Here is a 16,975-nt window from a genome sequence, read left to right on the forward strand (position 1 = left end):
AGTACGAGTCTCCGAGGTGAATACTCTGATGGCCCTTGTAAGACTTGAAGTCTAGTTTATTCTACAGTTAATTTGCGCTGCCCCGCAACAAAAAAATCAAATAATTTCGTCCCTGGGGGAGATAAACGAACTGAACAACTCCAACCTCATGAGCTTCCTAGCAATCCCCAAAGCACTTTGTCAGCAAATTGTCTCCTTCTAACAGAGCTCTAATAAAATCAAAATTCATATCGCATACCCCATGATGATTTCAACCCCTTGGTTTCACTTTCTTAAATTCCAAGTTATTTTTCTAATGTATCGTAGACACGTACGTGGTTTTTGCGACAAGATGAAGGAGTGGCGTTAGCGGTGGAAATGGTCGTTGAACGCGTTCCGAGTGATTGATTTGGTTTTGATCTGACGCGCCCGCAGCGTTTCAATAGCGCTGAGCATGGTTACCCGGCAGCGAGCGCTCAATGAAGTCACGTGGTCCTAAAACCACTACAGCTAAGGTCAATGATCTCAATACGACTGAGCTAACGAGCTAGTGGGGGGGATATAAGCTGCGGAGGTTGGTTTGAAACATTAGAGGTTCGTACTTTTGAGCTGCAGTATGCTTGTCCATTCATTTGTAGGTTTAGTTGTTCGTTCATGGTCTATGTTTGCAATTTGATTCAGTACGTATACCTTCCTACAAATGCTGCTTTAGACATCAAAACTTCGATTGATGTACTACAGCTGGTGTTATTACATGTATTTTCTGTGCTCTTTGTCTTTGTGCACATGTTAACGAGCTTTGTAGCGCTTCATACTAAGATGGAGAAATATGTAATTGCCTCATTGGTTGCGCCTTCGAATTCTCTACCAACCGCTGAGACCAAGTGTTGATCACTGAACATTTAATTAATCGAATCAGACAACCAATGATCTAATTAACCCGCCGCCCCGAGGGAAACGAGCGCATAAGGTAGGGGTGATGAATCCCTGTCTGGGAGCTATGACAGGTAAGGAGGTGTTACTCTATCTGCCGAACGCTAGCTGAAGTTTGTTGCGGCTCTGCTGCATTGCGACAGCTTGTGGTGTGTGGCTTGATAACCGCGACAAACCTCAATCATAATCTTCGATATTATCACGATACAAAATAAACACCAAGGGAAAGAAAGCAAAAATGTCATCCCAAGATATAATACTTACCGATGCGCCTCCAGCTACTACGACAGCTTCACCGGCCAGTATCCATATCAAAGAGCTGAACGCTATAGACCATGTACCACGCCCGATGCCTCCCCGCATCTCACAACTAGCTAATGCCTTTACCAGGACATATCACAGCTTCTCTTAGCCGCCTCACAGTCCCTGCGCACACTCACAACTATCCCTCCATCCCTCCCAAACTTCACAACCCACAGCGCCCGCTACCACTCCCTTCTTTCCTCCATTGTTGTGCGCCTCCGTCGGCAGATCCTCTTGCTGGAGCAAGCCGATATCCCAGCTCCAGCCGACGGAACAGACGAGAGTGGAAAGCAGGGTGGGGGTATTGATGTGGGCGCGTTCAACAGTAGGAACGATGTGGTAGGACGAGAGATGGAAGCAGAACTGTGGAGAAACGCGAGCGTTCTACTGAAGAGCATTGAGAGCATGGAAGGAGTAGGAGGGGCAAGCGAGGGGAAATGAGTTGATGTGCTGTGCTGTTAGGCTTTTAATCTTTCTTTTTAGATTATCTCTTTGATTGGATTGCTCGCTCGTGCGATATGTCAGGTGTTTAATGGACTGTACCTGCATTGAATCTACCCTCAGTGCACAGTGTGCGCGGGTAAGGCAGGGAGATTTGGGGTAATCTTTCGATTGAGCATGAGGTATGAGCTCACAATTCCACATGATCAATCATCCAACGCAGCACCACTCATTCTTTTTTCTCCTTTTTTTTTTTTTTTATTTTGTAATATTCCTTCCACCCACCGACATCAAAACCCTAATTACAGTATACAAGAAAAGGAAATATATGGAAAATATAAAATAGAAGAAAGGAGTAATAAGGTCTATGGTACTAATAACGCTACCATCAAACCAAACCGGTATCCCCAGTCCTCACAATCCGCCCCTGCCGCGAGATTCAACAACATTAAAAGCGTGATAAGTCAAACATAAGCAAAACGCCGTGGATGACAAAAAACATGGCCTGAATAAAATAATACTCCTTCTAACCAACCGCGACCCTTCCCTGCCCTATTGATATGTACTACGACGGAGAGCGCCGTAGTTCATCCTGTTGAATTGTTTTTCCACTCCCATCGCATCAACCACGCTCTAATTATTCACCCCTTTGGCCAAAGAAATCCCAATCATTGTCTTTGGAAATCAATCTATTTAGCTTTCTTTGTCTCAGCCGAGGCGTATTCCCTGAAGCTATCATCTCCCTCAACGTCCTTGACAACCTTCTCCATCTCAGCAACCTGCTTCTCCCACTCCTTGGTCGCCATCTTTGTCTCCTTGTAGAAGAGCTCCATGTTTGGCTTCCTGTAGGAGCCAAGAAGACGGTCCCAAAGGGTGGTGTACTGGCCGTAGTTGTAGTTGAAATACAGATGGTGCATGGTGTGGCAGGCAGCTCCGTTAATGATCGGGGAATTGGCAACATATTCTCCATCGTCTATCCTCCGATTAGCGGACTATATTCAAGGAAAGTCTAAGGAATCAAAGGTAACATACGGATCATGATAGTCCAGACGTTGATGAACATGAAAAGTCCGATGTATGCGAACTTCTGAAGTGGGAAGATGAATGGGAAAATGTGGTATGGAACACTCTGGAGAAATCCATCAAGAGGGTGGAAAGCATGACTAGCGTATGGGGTAGGCATAATCCATTTGTGATGCGGCTTGTGGAGAGTCTTGTAAATGCGGGGGTGATGGAGACCGCGATGGATGAGGTAGATCCAGAAATCGGTAAACATCAAAAACAACGGGAACTGAAGCCACATGTAGGCTTTCCCATAATCCTCAACGTTCTGGTAAAGGTATGAATAACCCCTAACCTCAAAGGTGAAAAATGGCGCAGTAAAGATGGCCATGATAGGGATAGACCACATTGTTTGGTTGATTTCCTGGCGTATCTGGTTCTTGAGAAATTTCGGGTGCTTGAATGTGTCCTTATCGAAAATAAACACATATGACATTGTCGCAAATACGAAGTAGATGAAAAGTCCAAAAATCCTGCATATTTGATTAGCGATATGTTACGCCGTTGATGTTTCCGTTGATAAAGGGTGTAAATACCATGTAATCAACCCCAAAGACAGTGCCTGTCTTTCCCAATCACTCCGTTGCCATTGTGAAAGCAACGCGTATTTCGTGGGTTCGAACCCAAAGTATTCAGATACGATATCATTCTCTATCGGGGTGTTGAGCCTGGTGGCAGCGATGGCAGCAGCGCCAGCGAGATTTGTGGCATTGTTCTTCAATGTATCCAGTGAAATCCCGGAAGCTAATGGAAGAAGTGTGGCATAGAACCTGTCAAAGAACAGGTTATCGAAAACACTCAGGACGATATCCATGGCGACTGTATTGATCCGGCCAAACTAAAGAGTGTGTATTGTCGTCTCTTCGTATGAAGTGACCAACCAACCAAGGAGTGTTGGGGTGGTGTCGAGCAGATAGCGACAGACTACAAGTAATGGTGTAGTAACTGTTGAAGTTGCAACGAACGAATGTGCAGGTAGAGGAGAATCAAGCACCCAACGCGGCAGCACCAGATCTTTAATAGAAACGAGAAAAGGAGGGAGAACTGGATACCAACTAGCCAATTGACCAATCACTTTACACGTGCAGGGGGGGGGTGAGGGAAAAAAAAGACATTCAGATTGAGATTGATTGATAAGATGAACAGTGCACAGATGGGGGAACAAAACCAGCCACTGTACGTATCTATCCTGCTGTCTGGCGTCACAGAAAGCTCTGGTAAAATGGCAAAAGGGGAAAATCTAACATGACCGGATGAAGCTTTCCCGCCAACTCGACCCATACACCGAAATTGTGCATAATTCCCAACGCTGAATGTCCCCAACACAGAAAATCACCCGCCAGAAAGAGCAAAAACAAAAAACGATCTCAGACCAGACCCCTGAAGGCTTTTCAGGGTTTCAGGGCCCTTGGTGGCTCTTGGCGGATGTTCTATCACACCATTATCTCCACCTTCGGATCACTCCAATGCCGGGACCCATGGAGGAATGGCCCTGCCTTACACACGACAGACCCCATTCGCTGCGAACACGAATAAGAACGCACGCCCAACATGGTGTGTGTGAGAAAAAAAGCTTTGGTCAAAGATTCTGGAACGTTTTGTGCCGGGAAAGGTTCTTCTTCTTTTGATCGTCAGTGGCGCTTCTATCGCGCTAGGTTACGCGGCAATTCCCGTCAAGCGACGACTCCCAAAATTGTTACCCAGCAGCTTCACCACAGCTAATGCAATCATACATGATCACTCGATAACTATTAAAATCTCTACTGGGACTAGTCGAATCCGGTTGGAAATTTGTGGATAACGGGTGCTCTAGGCATTTATCACCCCGGACTCTGATGTTAAGCTATTTATCATAAATCTGGGGTTCGTTCAGCTTAACCACCGTGCGTCCATATTGGGCTTCAACAATAGCCGGATAAGGATTGCTCACTGAAGACTGCCGGGTATAAACTTATCTCCGGTTATCAATCACATAATCCAGATTCGACTCATCTGATAAGCCAAAATATTCACCACCACAACGAACAGTAGTTACGGCGAGGTTAGCTACCTTCAAATGAGAGATCTCCGGGTTTACGGATCTTATTATACCAGAGGGTCATTCGATTCACGCATCGTTTTCGGGATTGCGCAGCTATGCGAACTACAAGGGACCACCACATTACAAAAGCGATGGCATAGCTGAAAGCTGTTGTAAATTGAGAATAAATACTATACTACGTACCACGGTCCATAGGGCCACTCAGGCATGAGCTCAAGTCGCTAGGCCCGTGCCATAGGAACTGATCCCGTAGAGACCTATTAGGTGAATGTAGTCACCTTGAGATTTCAAGTTGAAACATAGGGGGTCTTAATTAGGTTCAATACCTTTTAAATTTTATAAATGGATAATAACTAGGGACTAGAAGTTATATTATATCAATTTAATGGAACCATCTGAAGCTTATCCCGGGATTCTTTCTTCGCACATATCGTAATTTAAAAATGAACGCATTCCTGATGATGTAAGAGTCGATACGATCTATAAGGCTTCGTCGGAGGCGTGTCATGGTATACGAGGCGGACCTTCTTGCATAAAGTATACGTACGTAGCGCTATAGCCTCACCCGAGTATCTGCTGCGTTGCCGTGTTTGAGCATAGTGATACAGGTGATTCCCTACGAGTTAGATCCATCCTGGGTCCTGAACCTCGCATGTGATTCTTTCCACATGTAACTACATGTAGGGCTTCACAGCCGACAGGAGGCCGTGTGAAAACCCTGGCCGAAAGAGAGAACTTTCTGTGGCAGTGGGGTGGGGGGGTGGGTTGCCCTGTGCTTCATGATTATGACCCACAAGGTGAGGCGTTAGTTACACGCATAATGCAACGCTATGTATCTCCATGTGAGGTTCATTTAGTACCGATTTTGTTTACTGATCTACTATATGGGCGGGTATTGCCTCCTATTCTCATGGTCCTAATAGGACAGTCAAATATCGCAAGGTTGATGAATAGATATGTACGTTTTCAGCGAAAAGTTGAACTTCGAACAAAGCTTTATGACTATCTGCACCCCTGGGTCTATCAATCGAGAGGGTAATGATAATATTAGCAAGATTCTGGGCTCAGTAGTACTACTGCCAACAGACGGTGATGGCCGGAAGCGAAGTGAAGATTGATGGCGACTATAGTTAGATTCAATTAATATGTAGATGCATATACGTGCCGTTAGTTAGCCACGTACACCGCAGAATAATCCGTGATTCAAGGCTTTCCACAAGATCCAGGAATTAGAAAGAGAAAAAAGTGGAGGAAAAATAAAAAGAACCGCTTGTGGGGACTCTTCCGGGAACTTCTTGGAAAATACGGGTTCATCCGTACGCGTGTATTCACAGAGAGGGGGCATATACGTAGCGTTCTTGTATGCCTGGCCGGAGGCTTGGGCCACAGAATACGCTCTACATCTGAAGCGAACCAATTCCCCTAGCCATAACCAAATAAGCATTTCTAGGTGTATGAATGGACTGAGTACTAACAGTTGCTCTGGATCATGACTAGAAGATGGTTCAACACTCCTGGGGAAGTCCCGCCGCGAATACGCTTGGTTTCGAGGCGACGCAAGCCCTTTAGACATAGCACCTCGGCCTCGTGGACCACACACAGTGGTCCCAACGACCACTGTTTTCGTTACCATCGCAGCACTACGCAGCTACATAGCACATTTAGGAAGACACCGTGACCGTAGGGACAATCTCTACTGCTATGATCAGAAGAGCATCGCACAGGATTCTCCTCCGCATTACCAACTGAATCTTCAAATCGATATCCAGGTGTCGACATCTCCCCGTCAAAGGGTCCCCTACAGCGAGCACAAAGCACGGCAGAAATATTTACACCCATTTTCCATCCGGGGTTCAAGGCATGATGTCTTTTACCTAGCCAAGCACCGATGAAAGTCTACAATTAATCGTGTTGGAGGCTTTTGAACGCGGAGTTTCAAAGCTAACAAAATCCTAGCGTTCAGCAGTCAATACTGGGGCAACTAAATACTCACCCTACAGTGTGGTACCTGTTGAAAGGACAGGCATCTCCAAGAACTAACCTGTCCTGGGATTCTGCATCAAAGTGTTTCTACACGCGCAATAAGAACCAGACGCCGCCATACTCATACAACGATCAAAAATGTGTCCCTACTAAAACAAGGAAGGAAGAGAATAAAATTCAATACAAAAGAATCCACAAAGAAGTTAAAAGGGAATCTCAATGAAATTCGAGGTCCTAAATTCCGTGGGATAACGGCGGGTGCTAAGAACGAAGAAAAGGAGTCTGAAGCCTCACAGATACAGAAACATGAACTGAGAATGGAAATCCGATAATAAGTAAAAAAAGATACAGAAAAATGTGACCCCCCCCCCCTTAGCCGTTTCCCAAATACAGACGAACCGATAACAACAAATGAAACTGCAAGTCCAACAATGCAATAAAAGCGGTCGATTTCCTCTCTTTCTACGTCTGCCAATGTTACGCAGACGCGGGAAGTTTGCCAGAATTTGTGGTAGTAAACTGAAAGGCAGAAAATAAAGCAACAGGAATGAGATGATGATGGGTGCGCGCGGATTGTGGATAAAAATGAATAAACGAAAAGAATAGGTAGTGCGTTGTTTACTGCCGAGAAAGAGAAGGAATCGCGAAAAACCATACAGAAAAAGAAACGAGAAACGAGAAACAGAACAGAAGAGAATACATAAAAACGACGCCCCCCAAAGTGACTTCAGTTATACCCTCATGGAAAACCAATTCCTTCTTTTTTTTTTTGTTTTACTGCCGTTTTTTCCACGTAAGTTTACCCACCTTCCGTTACACATGGGATTGTCGTTCCTCCCTTATTCTAAACGTGCTCATGGCTTTCGTGATGATGACTGTTGTCCGAAATCTGGCGGTGGTGGTTTAACTATTTCTTTTCTTGGGGGCTTTACTGTAAATTCGGCTTGCAAAAGAATATGACTAAATTTTGATACTCCTATTAGCAATCCGCGGACCATTGTATCAATCCAACCGGAGGAATATACTTACTCGCTAGGGAAGTGAACATTCGGGAACCCTGGTACCCTCGCCAAATACTCTATATCTACATCCCCCATCAACCCGGACACATTTAGATTGTTCATTGTATACCAGATGTAATCAATAACCCCCGTAAAACCTGGCGTATAATTTGTAAACTTCAACTCTCCAATGTTTGAGTAACTGCTCTTCAACGAGAACGGATGGCTCATTCCGTCCCGCGTAAAGTTTCCATAAACTCTATCCTTCAAGTCATCGTGGTCGCTCGCCACAACACCCCGGGACAACAGCTCGTAAACGCCAGAATCAGCAATCGAATTGAAATCACCACAGATTATCAATGGTATCGCAGCGCCGGTTGCATAAGTGGGCGCCGGCACATCATCAGCCAATTCACTTTTGTTAATCCCTGTTTTGTTGGAGGAGCGCGGCATTTTGGCCCATTTATCGGCGTATTTACTGAGCTCTTCCATAAGCATTGCAACTTGGACGAGCTTGACGTCGCGAAACTGGGGGTCCCAGAATATGTGCACGTTTGCAACTATCATCCGAGAGCCAGTTTGCTTGTTTTCAAGGAATGAAATAACGGCGATATTGTCCTTAGGCATTACACGATTGTAAATGTCGGCAGTTTTCTTCATGTCTTCGCGCTGAATTGCCGAGGAGCTAAAGTCAATAACCTGTTTGTCTAGTAGCATAAATCTACCACAGCAAAAAAATTATCAGCAATTGCCCACGCACATATCTTTACGAGCTCTGGGTAATACGGACTTGGTGCTCTTAAAGAACGTCGCACACCCATCTACTGACTTCTTCTCATGCTCGTTCATGGTCTTTGCTCGACTCTTGGGATAGAAAACGCCCTTGTATTCCGCTATGGCCAACTCAGGCATAAAGTACTCGGAGTAATTCTCCCAGTCAACCTCTTGTAGACAGATTATATCTGCCTTTGAGTCTAACAGTTGATCTTTAATCATTCCCTTGCGGTAATCCCAAGCCACCACCCATGACGGTGCGTAGCCGTACATTTGTGGAGTCGCATATTTCTCACAGAGAATATTGTAACACAGAACCTGGAACTTGTCTGCTTGCGCCTTTGCATCGTTTTTGCCAGTATCATCAAGTACAATCCAATCTCGCTCGGCGGGAGGCATAGAAACTAGGAATAATTAGTAAGAGGGATCAACTTCAAGAGGCTTAGAGATTACTCCAAAGGTATTTTTCATACTTGGCATTGATTCTCTAAGATTTATAATTACTGCTCGGGTTCCGTCTTTGATCATCGTTTGCTTGATCGCCTCTGACATCGGATTCCCCTCGATACCTAGTACATCCAGCTGATATAATGATCCAAGCTCATAAGGCAAGTTGGTGAGTTGATTGTCGAAAACGAACAAGCTTTTCAAGTTGGTAAGCATGCCAAGCTCAGGTGGCAGCTCGGTCAATTGGTTTCCTGAAGCATCCAAAAGCTGCAATAGTTTTAAGCGCCCAATCGCAGATGGTAGTTCAGTAAGCTTATTATGGTTGATATAAAGCTTGTCCAAAAAGGTGTACTGAAAGAGCGCATTTGAGAGTGCGCGTAAACCCTGTCCACCTAAATCTAATGCCTTCCAATCTTGCCGTTCAATCTCACCATTTTCACCTTTTCTATTTTCTAAGATATCCGCAGGGGGCCCGTCCTTTCGATGCTGTCCGTTTACGGGTTGGTAGGAACTTGGATTCACACCACCGGTCACTTGAGCACTTGAAACCTTATTCAAGAGAGCAACCTGGCGGGCGTGGTGATGGGGAGCACTGGATGCGCGAGAAACCGAAACGAGGTTTTGCTGTTCCTGCCAATGTTGGGAAGTGTTTGGAAGGTTGTTTTGTGTACCATTCGAAACATGTTGGGGAGAGGAGTATGCTGGGTTCCCCATCCCTCCGGAAGAGTATGAATGCGAGTGTCCCCCTGCCATGGAGTTGTTACCCGCATTGTTCTGTACATGGTTTACTGAGTGGTCCACCTGTTGGTTATGGCCCATTGGGAAGAATTTGGCCATGTTCTGTTGTTGTGGCATGTAATTACGCTGGGTCTGTGCGTTTAGCATTGTGTGGGCTGCGTGGGGATGAGTTTGCTGGCTAGAGTGGTAAATATACCCCCCTGGAGACTGAGGGGCGGGGGATCGTGTAGGGGAGGGCGTTTGAGGGGGCGTTCCTCGTCGAAGTCGTTGTTGTGTATAGGTGTAAGGCCCTTGCTGCTGGTATTGAGTATAACCATCTGCCATTCGGGTAGCGGTCGACAGCGTAAGCAGTCAGAGCTAGCAATCGCGCAGGCGTGGTTCTGTTTGTCTTAGGCGATCGAGGTGCCTGGTAGATCTCCCGTTCACGTTCAGGGTCTGTGGTTTTGTTTGTAATCGTAACCGTCGTAGGGACATTTAGAGGTGGTACCTCCTACACTCCCGGAGCGACCTTCGCTAGAACCTGACTAACGTCTAGAGAGTCCTAGGCTAAGAGATATCAATAGACGTGGGGTTTATTTATGAGCAAGCCTAAAGAGGAATTTGAAATCTTTCAGGTTTATTTTGGTGAAGGTCGCCGTAGTAATTATAGGTAGATGGAACTTGGTAGAGATCTATGGAGGGGTGACTTGTTCAAGGGCTTGACTCTTCGTTGTCAACTAATGGAGGTAAAATCAGAAAAAATGATCTCTGACAAGCTGGTATGAATATTTAAGATGCTAGAAAAGGTAGTATTGGTATCATGGGAAGATAAAACAACTCCTATTGACAAAGGTCTAGGGCGACAGTGGTGAATGCTATGTGCCACAGGGGGTGTTGTGGAGGGGTGATGAGTATATGATGGGAAGGGAGGGGACAATGACAAAATACCGGAAAGCAATGGGAAACCGTCACGAGGATATCGAAATAACTCGGTAATAAGACAAGCTCAGGATTCTCGAGATGCAGAAGGTGTTGTAGCAGTCAGTGGGGCGTTGGTAGGTAATGAATCTTGGTGGTGAAAAGAGAGTATGTAGGTGTTGATTTAGACAATAGGCTTGTTGTTGTCCTTTGGGGGTTCTAAGCGTCTCTTCAGTGTCTCAGCTACAAAACCCTTGCCGGTCCAGAAGATGCCCCGCAACACACAAGTATTCTACACAAGGCTCATCCACCAAGCTTTACAACTTCTCCATCTCATTTTATACTCTGCTTACAGTACTTCGTGCATACTGGCCAATCCATTATATGTAGTGTTTGACTCAAAGCACAAGATCCTGGACACATTCTATGAGGGGGGGGGACCTAAATAATTGCCAGCACCTGCGCATAAAGAAAACCCAATAAAAGTCTATCTTTCAAGCTGTGTTTTCAGTTAAAACTACCTGTAGCGCGTGGTATTGCATGATCTGTCGATCTCTGGGTGCATAACAATATGTGAGTGACTGATTTGTTGATTTCCCGATGCTCCAAAGTACACTTCCGGGCCTACATAGGTAATTAAGTAGTAGGTGAGTAGACATACGGATAATGCAGGCACATAGGTACGCTAGAGGTAGAGTACTCCGTCTACATACATGCACTCAATAAGGGCCGACTCCGGTTTTCTGGGTTTGTGAAACATGCAATTGTCAAGGAAGCGCATTTGTTTCTACTAAGTGCGATGCGTCGTCGATTCTCCCGAGATTCAGATCGTGAACCTAAATTTTAAAGTTTATTTCGACTTCAATATAATGGCCCTGGCTAGACCTTGAAATAAACTCCTTAGATCTACAATTTTTCGAATACATGCAGATACTCTGTAAGGCCAATCTATGTTCGTGGGATGAAGAGTATAACCGAAAGGCCCAAATGTGAATTTTGGACAAGCTTTATTCTGGGTATGGGTGGAATGGCTGAGCTTAAAAGGTTCAAATATTGATTTCTTAAGTCGACTACATGCACAGCACGGCGAGCATTCCCAAATTTATTATTTTATGAGGATTTCTAGCTATAACTCCGAAGCCCCAATGCAATAATACGAAAACTTGATGTACCTACTGTCCGGTATCATATCCAGATACTCCAGAGAAACGTAGCCTATCAGCATGGTGAGGTTGAGAACTCCTATTGAGTAGCGGCGCCGTATGCCTGGTTCATTGCTCTATATTTCTTCACATAGTACCTGTAGGCACGAATGTAGCGGTCAGTTTCCGGGTTTCACAAGAGGAGTTCAGCCTAAAATTCATACAGAGCTTCGATCTCTAAGCGCCGCATTCGTGTTAACGTCGAATGTTTACCACAAAGCTAGCCAATCGGTCCAAAGGCTCAAAACAAACCTTTTTTGACGTATTCAGCTCTTTTGATCCCTTCCTTAATTTTCTCTGGGTCTGTTAAACCAGCATTACTCATAAAGGCGTTATGGCAGCGTGGTCGGAAGTAATCGTAGCCCAGAGGGTACTCCCGGCCAAGATAGAGCTGGGAATGTTTCTTTGCGTCAGATCAAGTAGGATTCTTCTGAGAATCGGCTTTAGACGACGAACATACGAGGTTTTTGTATATCTGCCTCACTTCATAGCGTAGGGCGTTTGTAGAGGCCATAGTTGCAGTGGTTTGTTCGTGAACGAGTGTTCAGGACCTGCGGCTATGGTGTGAATGTGATTTGAAGCACCATGACGTTGTTTGGCGTACATATTGTGGGGTAAGCGTGGTCTACCGAGGCATGGTGGGATCCCGGGTTCACGGAGCCGAACAGTTATCTACCCAGGGATGAACGTACGTTCTTTTATGTGCCATACCGTTCAAATATGCTTTGTCCAGGGCTCCTCTCCCACCGTCTGTCTCCAGCGGTGAAAACACAGATTAGTATTCGTACTCTTGCAACCGCCTCTCGAGCACCTTCAGAAAACCATGGGCGCTGGCTCTCCGACACCAAGAGACGACTTGGTAAGCTTTTTCTACATGGGACAACCGCCGAAGAGACGAGAGAAGCAAGCGATATCCTGAAGGATTTAACCAAGAACTGGAGGGACTACGTCGCTGCCAGCGAAGGGTTTTTGACGGGAGAAACAAGGAGAGGACTTTACAGACACAACGTCGTTTGGGGCGATATGGTACTGCGAATCTTCTGGAAACCTTTTGAAGGAAGCTCGAGGCTAATGTTCATATTATATGAATCAGGACTCAATGGTAATACCATCGCTCGACTAGAATATAACAAACATACAGATGGCTGATCTATCTTAGGGTATCTTATACTTTACCTCAATAATCAACTACAAAAGAGTTTTCCAAAACTAACTTAGAGCCTTTCCTATTATTCCAGCACATGTGAACAATGTTACCTATGCTCGCTGGGCTGAAGCCTCACGGATTAACTGGGCCTGGAATATTGCAAAGCATCATGATCCACAAAACCTGAAGCCTTGGTCACAATTGTGGACTCCGAAGGGTTTGGGTCTAATTCTAAAGAGCATCAGGGTGGACTATAAGTTTGTGCGTGATATTCTTTTGCATGGGCAAATTTCAGAAAGCTGATGTCTACTTTGAACTCATTAGCCAGTGGAGTGGCCGGACAAAGTCACAGTCTATCACAAGCTCGGGGATGTCTCAACGACTTCATTTACCCTTGATGTTATTAGTGAGTCACTCGCCATTAATATCGTTCTTTATCCTTAGTATTTAACCATCGAGCAATTAGTACTATCCGAGAAGCATCAACGTCCCGCCGCAAGATGCCACGAAGACATTGTTGTATACAACTACCAGCCCGCGGACAAGACTCAATTACCTGGAAAGGCACATATACCGGATTTTATGGAAGCACAGTTTGACGAAACTTTGAGATTGCAGAAGGAGGCCAAGGAAGATGCATTGGAGAATATAAGGGATATAAGTAAGAGAGTTGAGGGGCTAGAGATGAGGGTTTTAGGTAGGCAAGAGATGACTTAATTAGGTCATGGTACCGCTTCCCCTCCCCCTCCCCAACCCCCAATCCCTGTAGATACTTGTGAGGTAGGCTTGAGGCCGATTAATTGGGATCAACCGAAGTTTGCTATACCACATATATATACACGTTTCTCTTTTTATGCCATGTATGCGGATGTCCATGTTCTATGGCCTCGTGTCCATATTCTACGACCACACGGGGTTGGAAATCTTCGTTGCATGCATGTAATTATCGGGTATTTTCGTACTTGGAAGCTTAAGCCAGCCATGGGAAATTATGGCTGTAGTGAAGGCAGTTATCTATGTCTCAAACCAAATCGATAACGATTATTCGCGATTTGAGACAATGCATGGAATGCGTACCGCGGTACCGAGTGAGAGCTTTGTCTAAAATGCTTCAGGGCTAAGCACACGGACATAAATTAGAAATGCTTACTATAGAGTACTAGCAGTGAGCTTGAGCCTGTTATTGTTCCGTTGGACAAGGCGCCAAGGATTAGTAATTAATTGAGTTTAAGAAGGTACATCGCCCAGCAATATCATGCAATTGGAATATTGAGCTTCGATACTGAAAAATTACCTATAACAGAACGTGACACCCCTCCCAGCAAATTAAATGCCACTCCACTACTAGTAACATATCAATATCAAAGTCTCCTGATTCCTTGTGGAACAGTCACTGAGCTGGTAATTATACTCATAGTATAAGTAAATATTATATCTACATTTGATAAGTTCAGGCTTGGAGGAGCATGTGCAGCCAGTAATATATCTGTAGCTAAGGACACAAAAGCTCGTGTGGCTCGGCAGCAAGGATCATGATCACAGGCCATTCCCGCATGCAACACCACTACCTCTCCATCGACCTCGACCCCCCTTTGAACGCTATTCCACTCTCTTGGTCATCGATTGCAGCAGTTTACCATGGCCCGTCGAATAGTTCGCACCATTATACAGGTGGTTTGCCTGTCAATTGTCCTCGCAGCAGCTGTGTTCTTCCTAGACCTCCGTTATCGTGTGCTACCCCCTCGACTCCATCACTTTCTTCCTGAACACCATGCAGGCACCGTAGTTACAGACATCACCTTCCTCTCGTGTACCAATTTCTTCTCGGAATGTATAATGGATACGAAGGAGGGATGGACCCGGATAAACAAGGACGTCTACTTGGGAGAAACTTGGATCAGCCAGGGCTTCATCCACATCAAGCGTAAGAAGGAGGAGGAACTCGACAAAGTTGCAGGGGAAAAACTGGTTGTCGATATCAGGGTTGGAAGATTGGAACCCCCTGCGGAGGATGGAATTAAATGGGAATCAAGGCCTGGAGGCATTTGGATTAGACGCCAGACGAAGATCGTTGACGATGCAGTTACGGCGGTGGATGTGCTATTTGGAGCCGATGCGGTGGAAGTTAGACCTGGGTGGGTGATGCGGGAAGGGAGCTTAACTTCAGGTGAAAACGCTAGAATCACAATAAGGAAAGGGCCACCTCTAGAGTTTAAGAAACCGGTTTTAAGGCTGAAGGACCATAAGTTCAAAATCATTCAGATTTCGGGTGAGCCACTCTTCTGTCGCTATGCTGTTCCTGTCCGAAAATTATCGGGTACACGCTTGGGATTTCTAATTCCTTTCAAAAAATAGATCTCCATCTTTCTACTGGTGTCGGTGCATGTCGTGACGCAGAGCCTCCTTCAACTGCAGCTGGCTGCGAAGCTGACCCCCGAACTCTTGACTTCATTACTAGAATCTTGGATGAAGAGAAGCCAGATTTTGCCGTATTGTCAGGTGATCAGGTCAATGGCGATACAGCTCCCGATGCTCAATCCGCAATTTTCAAGTTTGCTGAGCCATTCGTGAAACGGAAAATACCCTATGCTACCATCTTGGGAAATCATGACGACGAGGGCAATCTCAATAGGGAACAGATTATGAAACTTACCTCAACACTACCATACTCACTTAGTGAGGTGGGCCCGGAATTGGGAGGGATTGTGAAGGATAGGCAAGGGCGTGAGGGTAGAGAAGGTGGAGTCGGTAACTACTACGTCGAGGTTAAAACGCAGAAGTATAACCACCCATTGCCATTTATATAGTTGGAAAAATCGTTATGTGATTAGGTACTGACACTTTGGCTACTAGGGGCGACCACTCTGCTCTCACCATATATTTCCTCGATACCCACTCCTACAGCCCCGACGAGAAGAACCATAGGGGTTATGACTGGATCAAGGACACCCAGATTGAGTGGTTCAAGAAGACACATGCATCTATCAAGGATCACTCTAACGGCTACTCTTTTGTACATCTCGATATGGCTTTCATCCACATCCCATTACCCGAATACCGTACCGCTGGAGCGCCCTATGTCGGTGAATACCGCGAGCCTCCCACAGCTCCGGGATTCAACAGCGGATTTAAAGATGTGCTCGTCAATGCTGGTATTAGTGTTGTTAGCGCTGGGCACGACCATGCAAATGAATATTGCATGCTGGACAGGAATGGCGAACAGCTTAATTTGTGGATGTGCTATGCGGGGGGTAGTGGCTTTGGAGGATATGGCGGATGGGGTGGATACCACCGCAGGGTTAGACTGTTTGAGATCGATTCACCAGCAGATAGAATCACGACGTGGAAGAGGGTTGAGTATGGGAATACGGAAAAGAGGATTGATGAGCAAATCATTGTGGAGGGGGGTAAAGTTGTCCACAACCCGTAAGGTAATCCCATGGCAATAGGGACTACTATTTCTGAGTTTATCGGATACCTCGTTTCTTAATTCATTATTTGTTTCGTATATTGATGGCTGAGAGCATGAATGTGTCGAGGAAAAGGACGTCACAAATGCATTGTTTTTCTTTCTTTCTCTTTTTTTTCTTCTCTATTCCCGGTGGTACTGGCGTCGGCATCATTTTCGTTTTCTCCATTTGTCTTGTTTCACCGGATCGGAAAGGCTAGGTTTTTTTTTCTTGTGTCTTTTACCTCAATTGCAAAGGGAAGGAAAGGGCGTTTTTTTGTGCTTTTACATATCTCCCTGGCAGTACCGCTATTGGATTGGGTGATGTTTGAGAGGAGATTGGTTTCGATTAATCTATGCAATTGCGAAAACGCTCGTCTAGATGTGTCACAGGGCAAGCTCCAGCACAATCCCGACAGTTACATGTAATTATCGCAGTGTCGAGAGCTCAGCCAATTGAAGGCGAGGATCAAATATTACCCGGATTGTTCCATGTCAGTGATATTGCCAACGCCCGCTGAGGAAATGCTACAATAGCCGCATCTCCATGTGACAATGCAGTGTTACAGAACTACGCTG

The 16,975-nt window shown here is 45.4% G+C and overlaps 6 protein-coding genes across 6 annotated transcripts; 3 read left to right on the plus strand and 3 right to left on the minus strand.

Annotated features, from left to right (window-relative positions):
- Positions 1–1,150: 1,150 nt before the first annotated feature.
- Positions 1,151–1,656, plus strand: H6S33_009275 (uncharacterized protein; the record flags this gene model as incomplete). Its single annotated transcript, XM_044840652.1, has 2 exons — positions 1,151–1,249; positions 1,303–1,656. The coding sequence occupies 2 exons, from the start codon at positions 1,151–1,153 to the stop codon at positions 1,654–1,656; spliced, it is 453 nt and encodes a 150-aa protein (XP_044698090.1).
- Positions 1,657–2,345: 689 nt separating this feature from the next.
- H6S33_009276 (uncharacterized protein) lies at positions 2,346–3,532 on the minus strand (the record flags this gene model as incomplete). The annotated part of the gene is made up of 3 exons (XM_044840654.1): positions 2,346–2,629; positions 2,689–3,191; positions 3,255–3,532. The coding sequence occupies 3 exons, from the start codon at positions 3,530–3,532 to the stop codon at positions 2,346–2,348; spliced, it is 1,065 nt and encodes a 354-aa protein (XP_044698091.1).
- Positions 3,533–7,596: 4,064 nt separating this feature from the next.
- On the minus strand, positions 7,597–10,026 carry H6S33_009277 (uncharacterized protein; the record flags this gene model as incomplete). The annotated part of the gene is made up of 4 exons (XM_044840655.1): positions 7,597–7,702; positions 7,772–8,464; positions 8,534–8,921; positions 8,991–10,026. 4 exons carry the CDS (start codon positions 10,024–10,026, stop codon positions 7,597–7,599), a joined length of 2,223 nt encoding a protein of 740 aa, XP_044698092.1.
- A 1,815-nt stretch (positions 10,027–11,841) lies between these two features.
- H6S33_009278 (uncharacterized protein) lies at positions 11,842–12,315 on the minus strand (the record flags this gene model as incomplete). The annotated part of the gene is made up of 4 exons (XM_044840656.1): positions 11,842–11,899; positions 11,966–11,978; positions 12,054–12,192; positions 12,262–12,315. The coding sequence occupies 4 exons, from the start codon at positions 12,313–12,315 to the stop codon at positions 11,842–11,844; spliced, it is 264 nt and encodes an 87-aa protein (XP_044698093.1).
- Positions 12,316–12,521: 206 nt separating this feature from the next.
- On the plus strand, positions 12,522–13,665 carry H6S33_009279 (uncharacterized protein; the record flags this gene model as incomplete). Its single annotated transcript, XM_044840657.1, has 4 exons — positions 12,522–12,903; positions 13,040–13,209; positions 13,273–13,354; positions 13,415–13,665. The coding sequence occupies 4 exons, from the start codon at positions 12,522–12,524 to the stop codon at positions 13,663–13,665; spliced, it is 885 nt and encodes a 294-aa protein (XP_044698094.1).
- Positions 13,666–14,784: 1,119 nt separating this feature from the next.
- On the plus strand, positions 14,785–16,378 carry H6S33_009280 (uncharacterized protein; the record flags this gene model as incomplete). Its single annotated transcript, XM_044840658.1, has 3 exons — positions 14,785–15,217; positions 15,304–15,727; positions 15,802–16,378. 3 exons carry the CDS (start codon positions 14,785–14,787, stop codon positions 16,376–16,378), a joined length of 1,434 nt encoding a protein of 477 aa, XP_044698095.1.
- Positions 16,379–16,975: the final 597 nt, after the last annotated feature.

Source organism: Morchella sextelata (assembly GCF_020137385.1).
Source record: "Morchella sextelata strain SCLS chromosome Unknown scls_3, whole genome shotgun sequence".
Taxonomy (NCBI): Eukaryota; Fungi; Ascomycota; class Pezizomycetes; order Pezizales; family Morchellaceae; genus Morchella; species Morchella sextelata.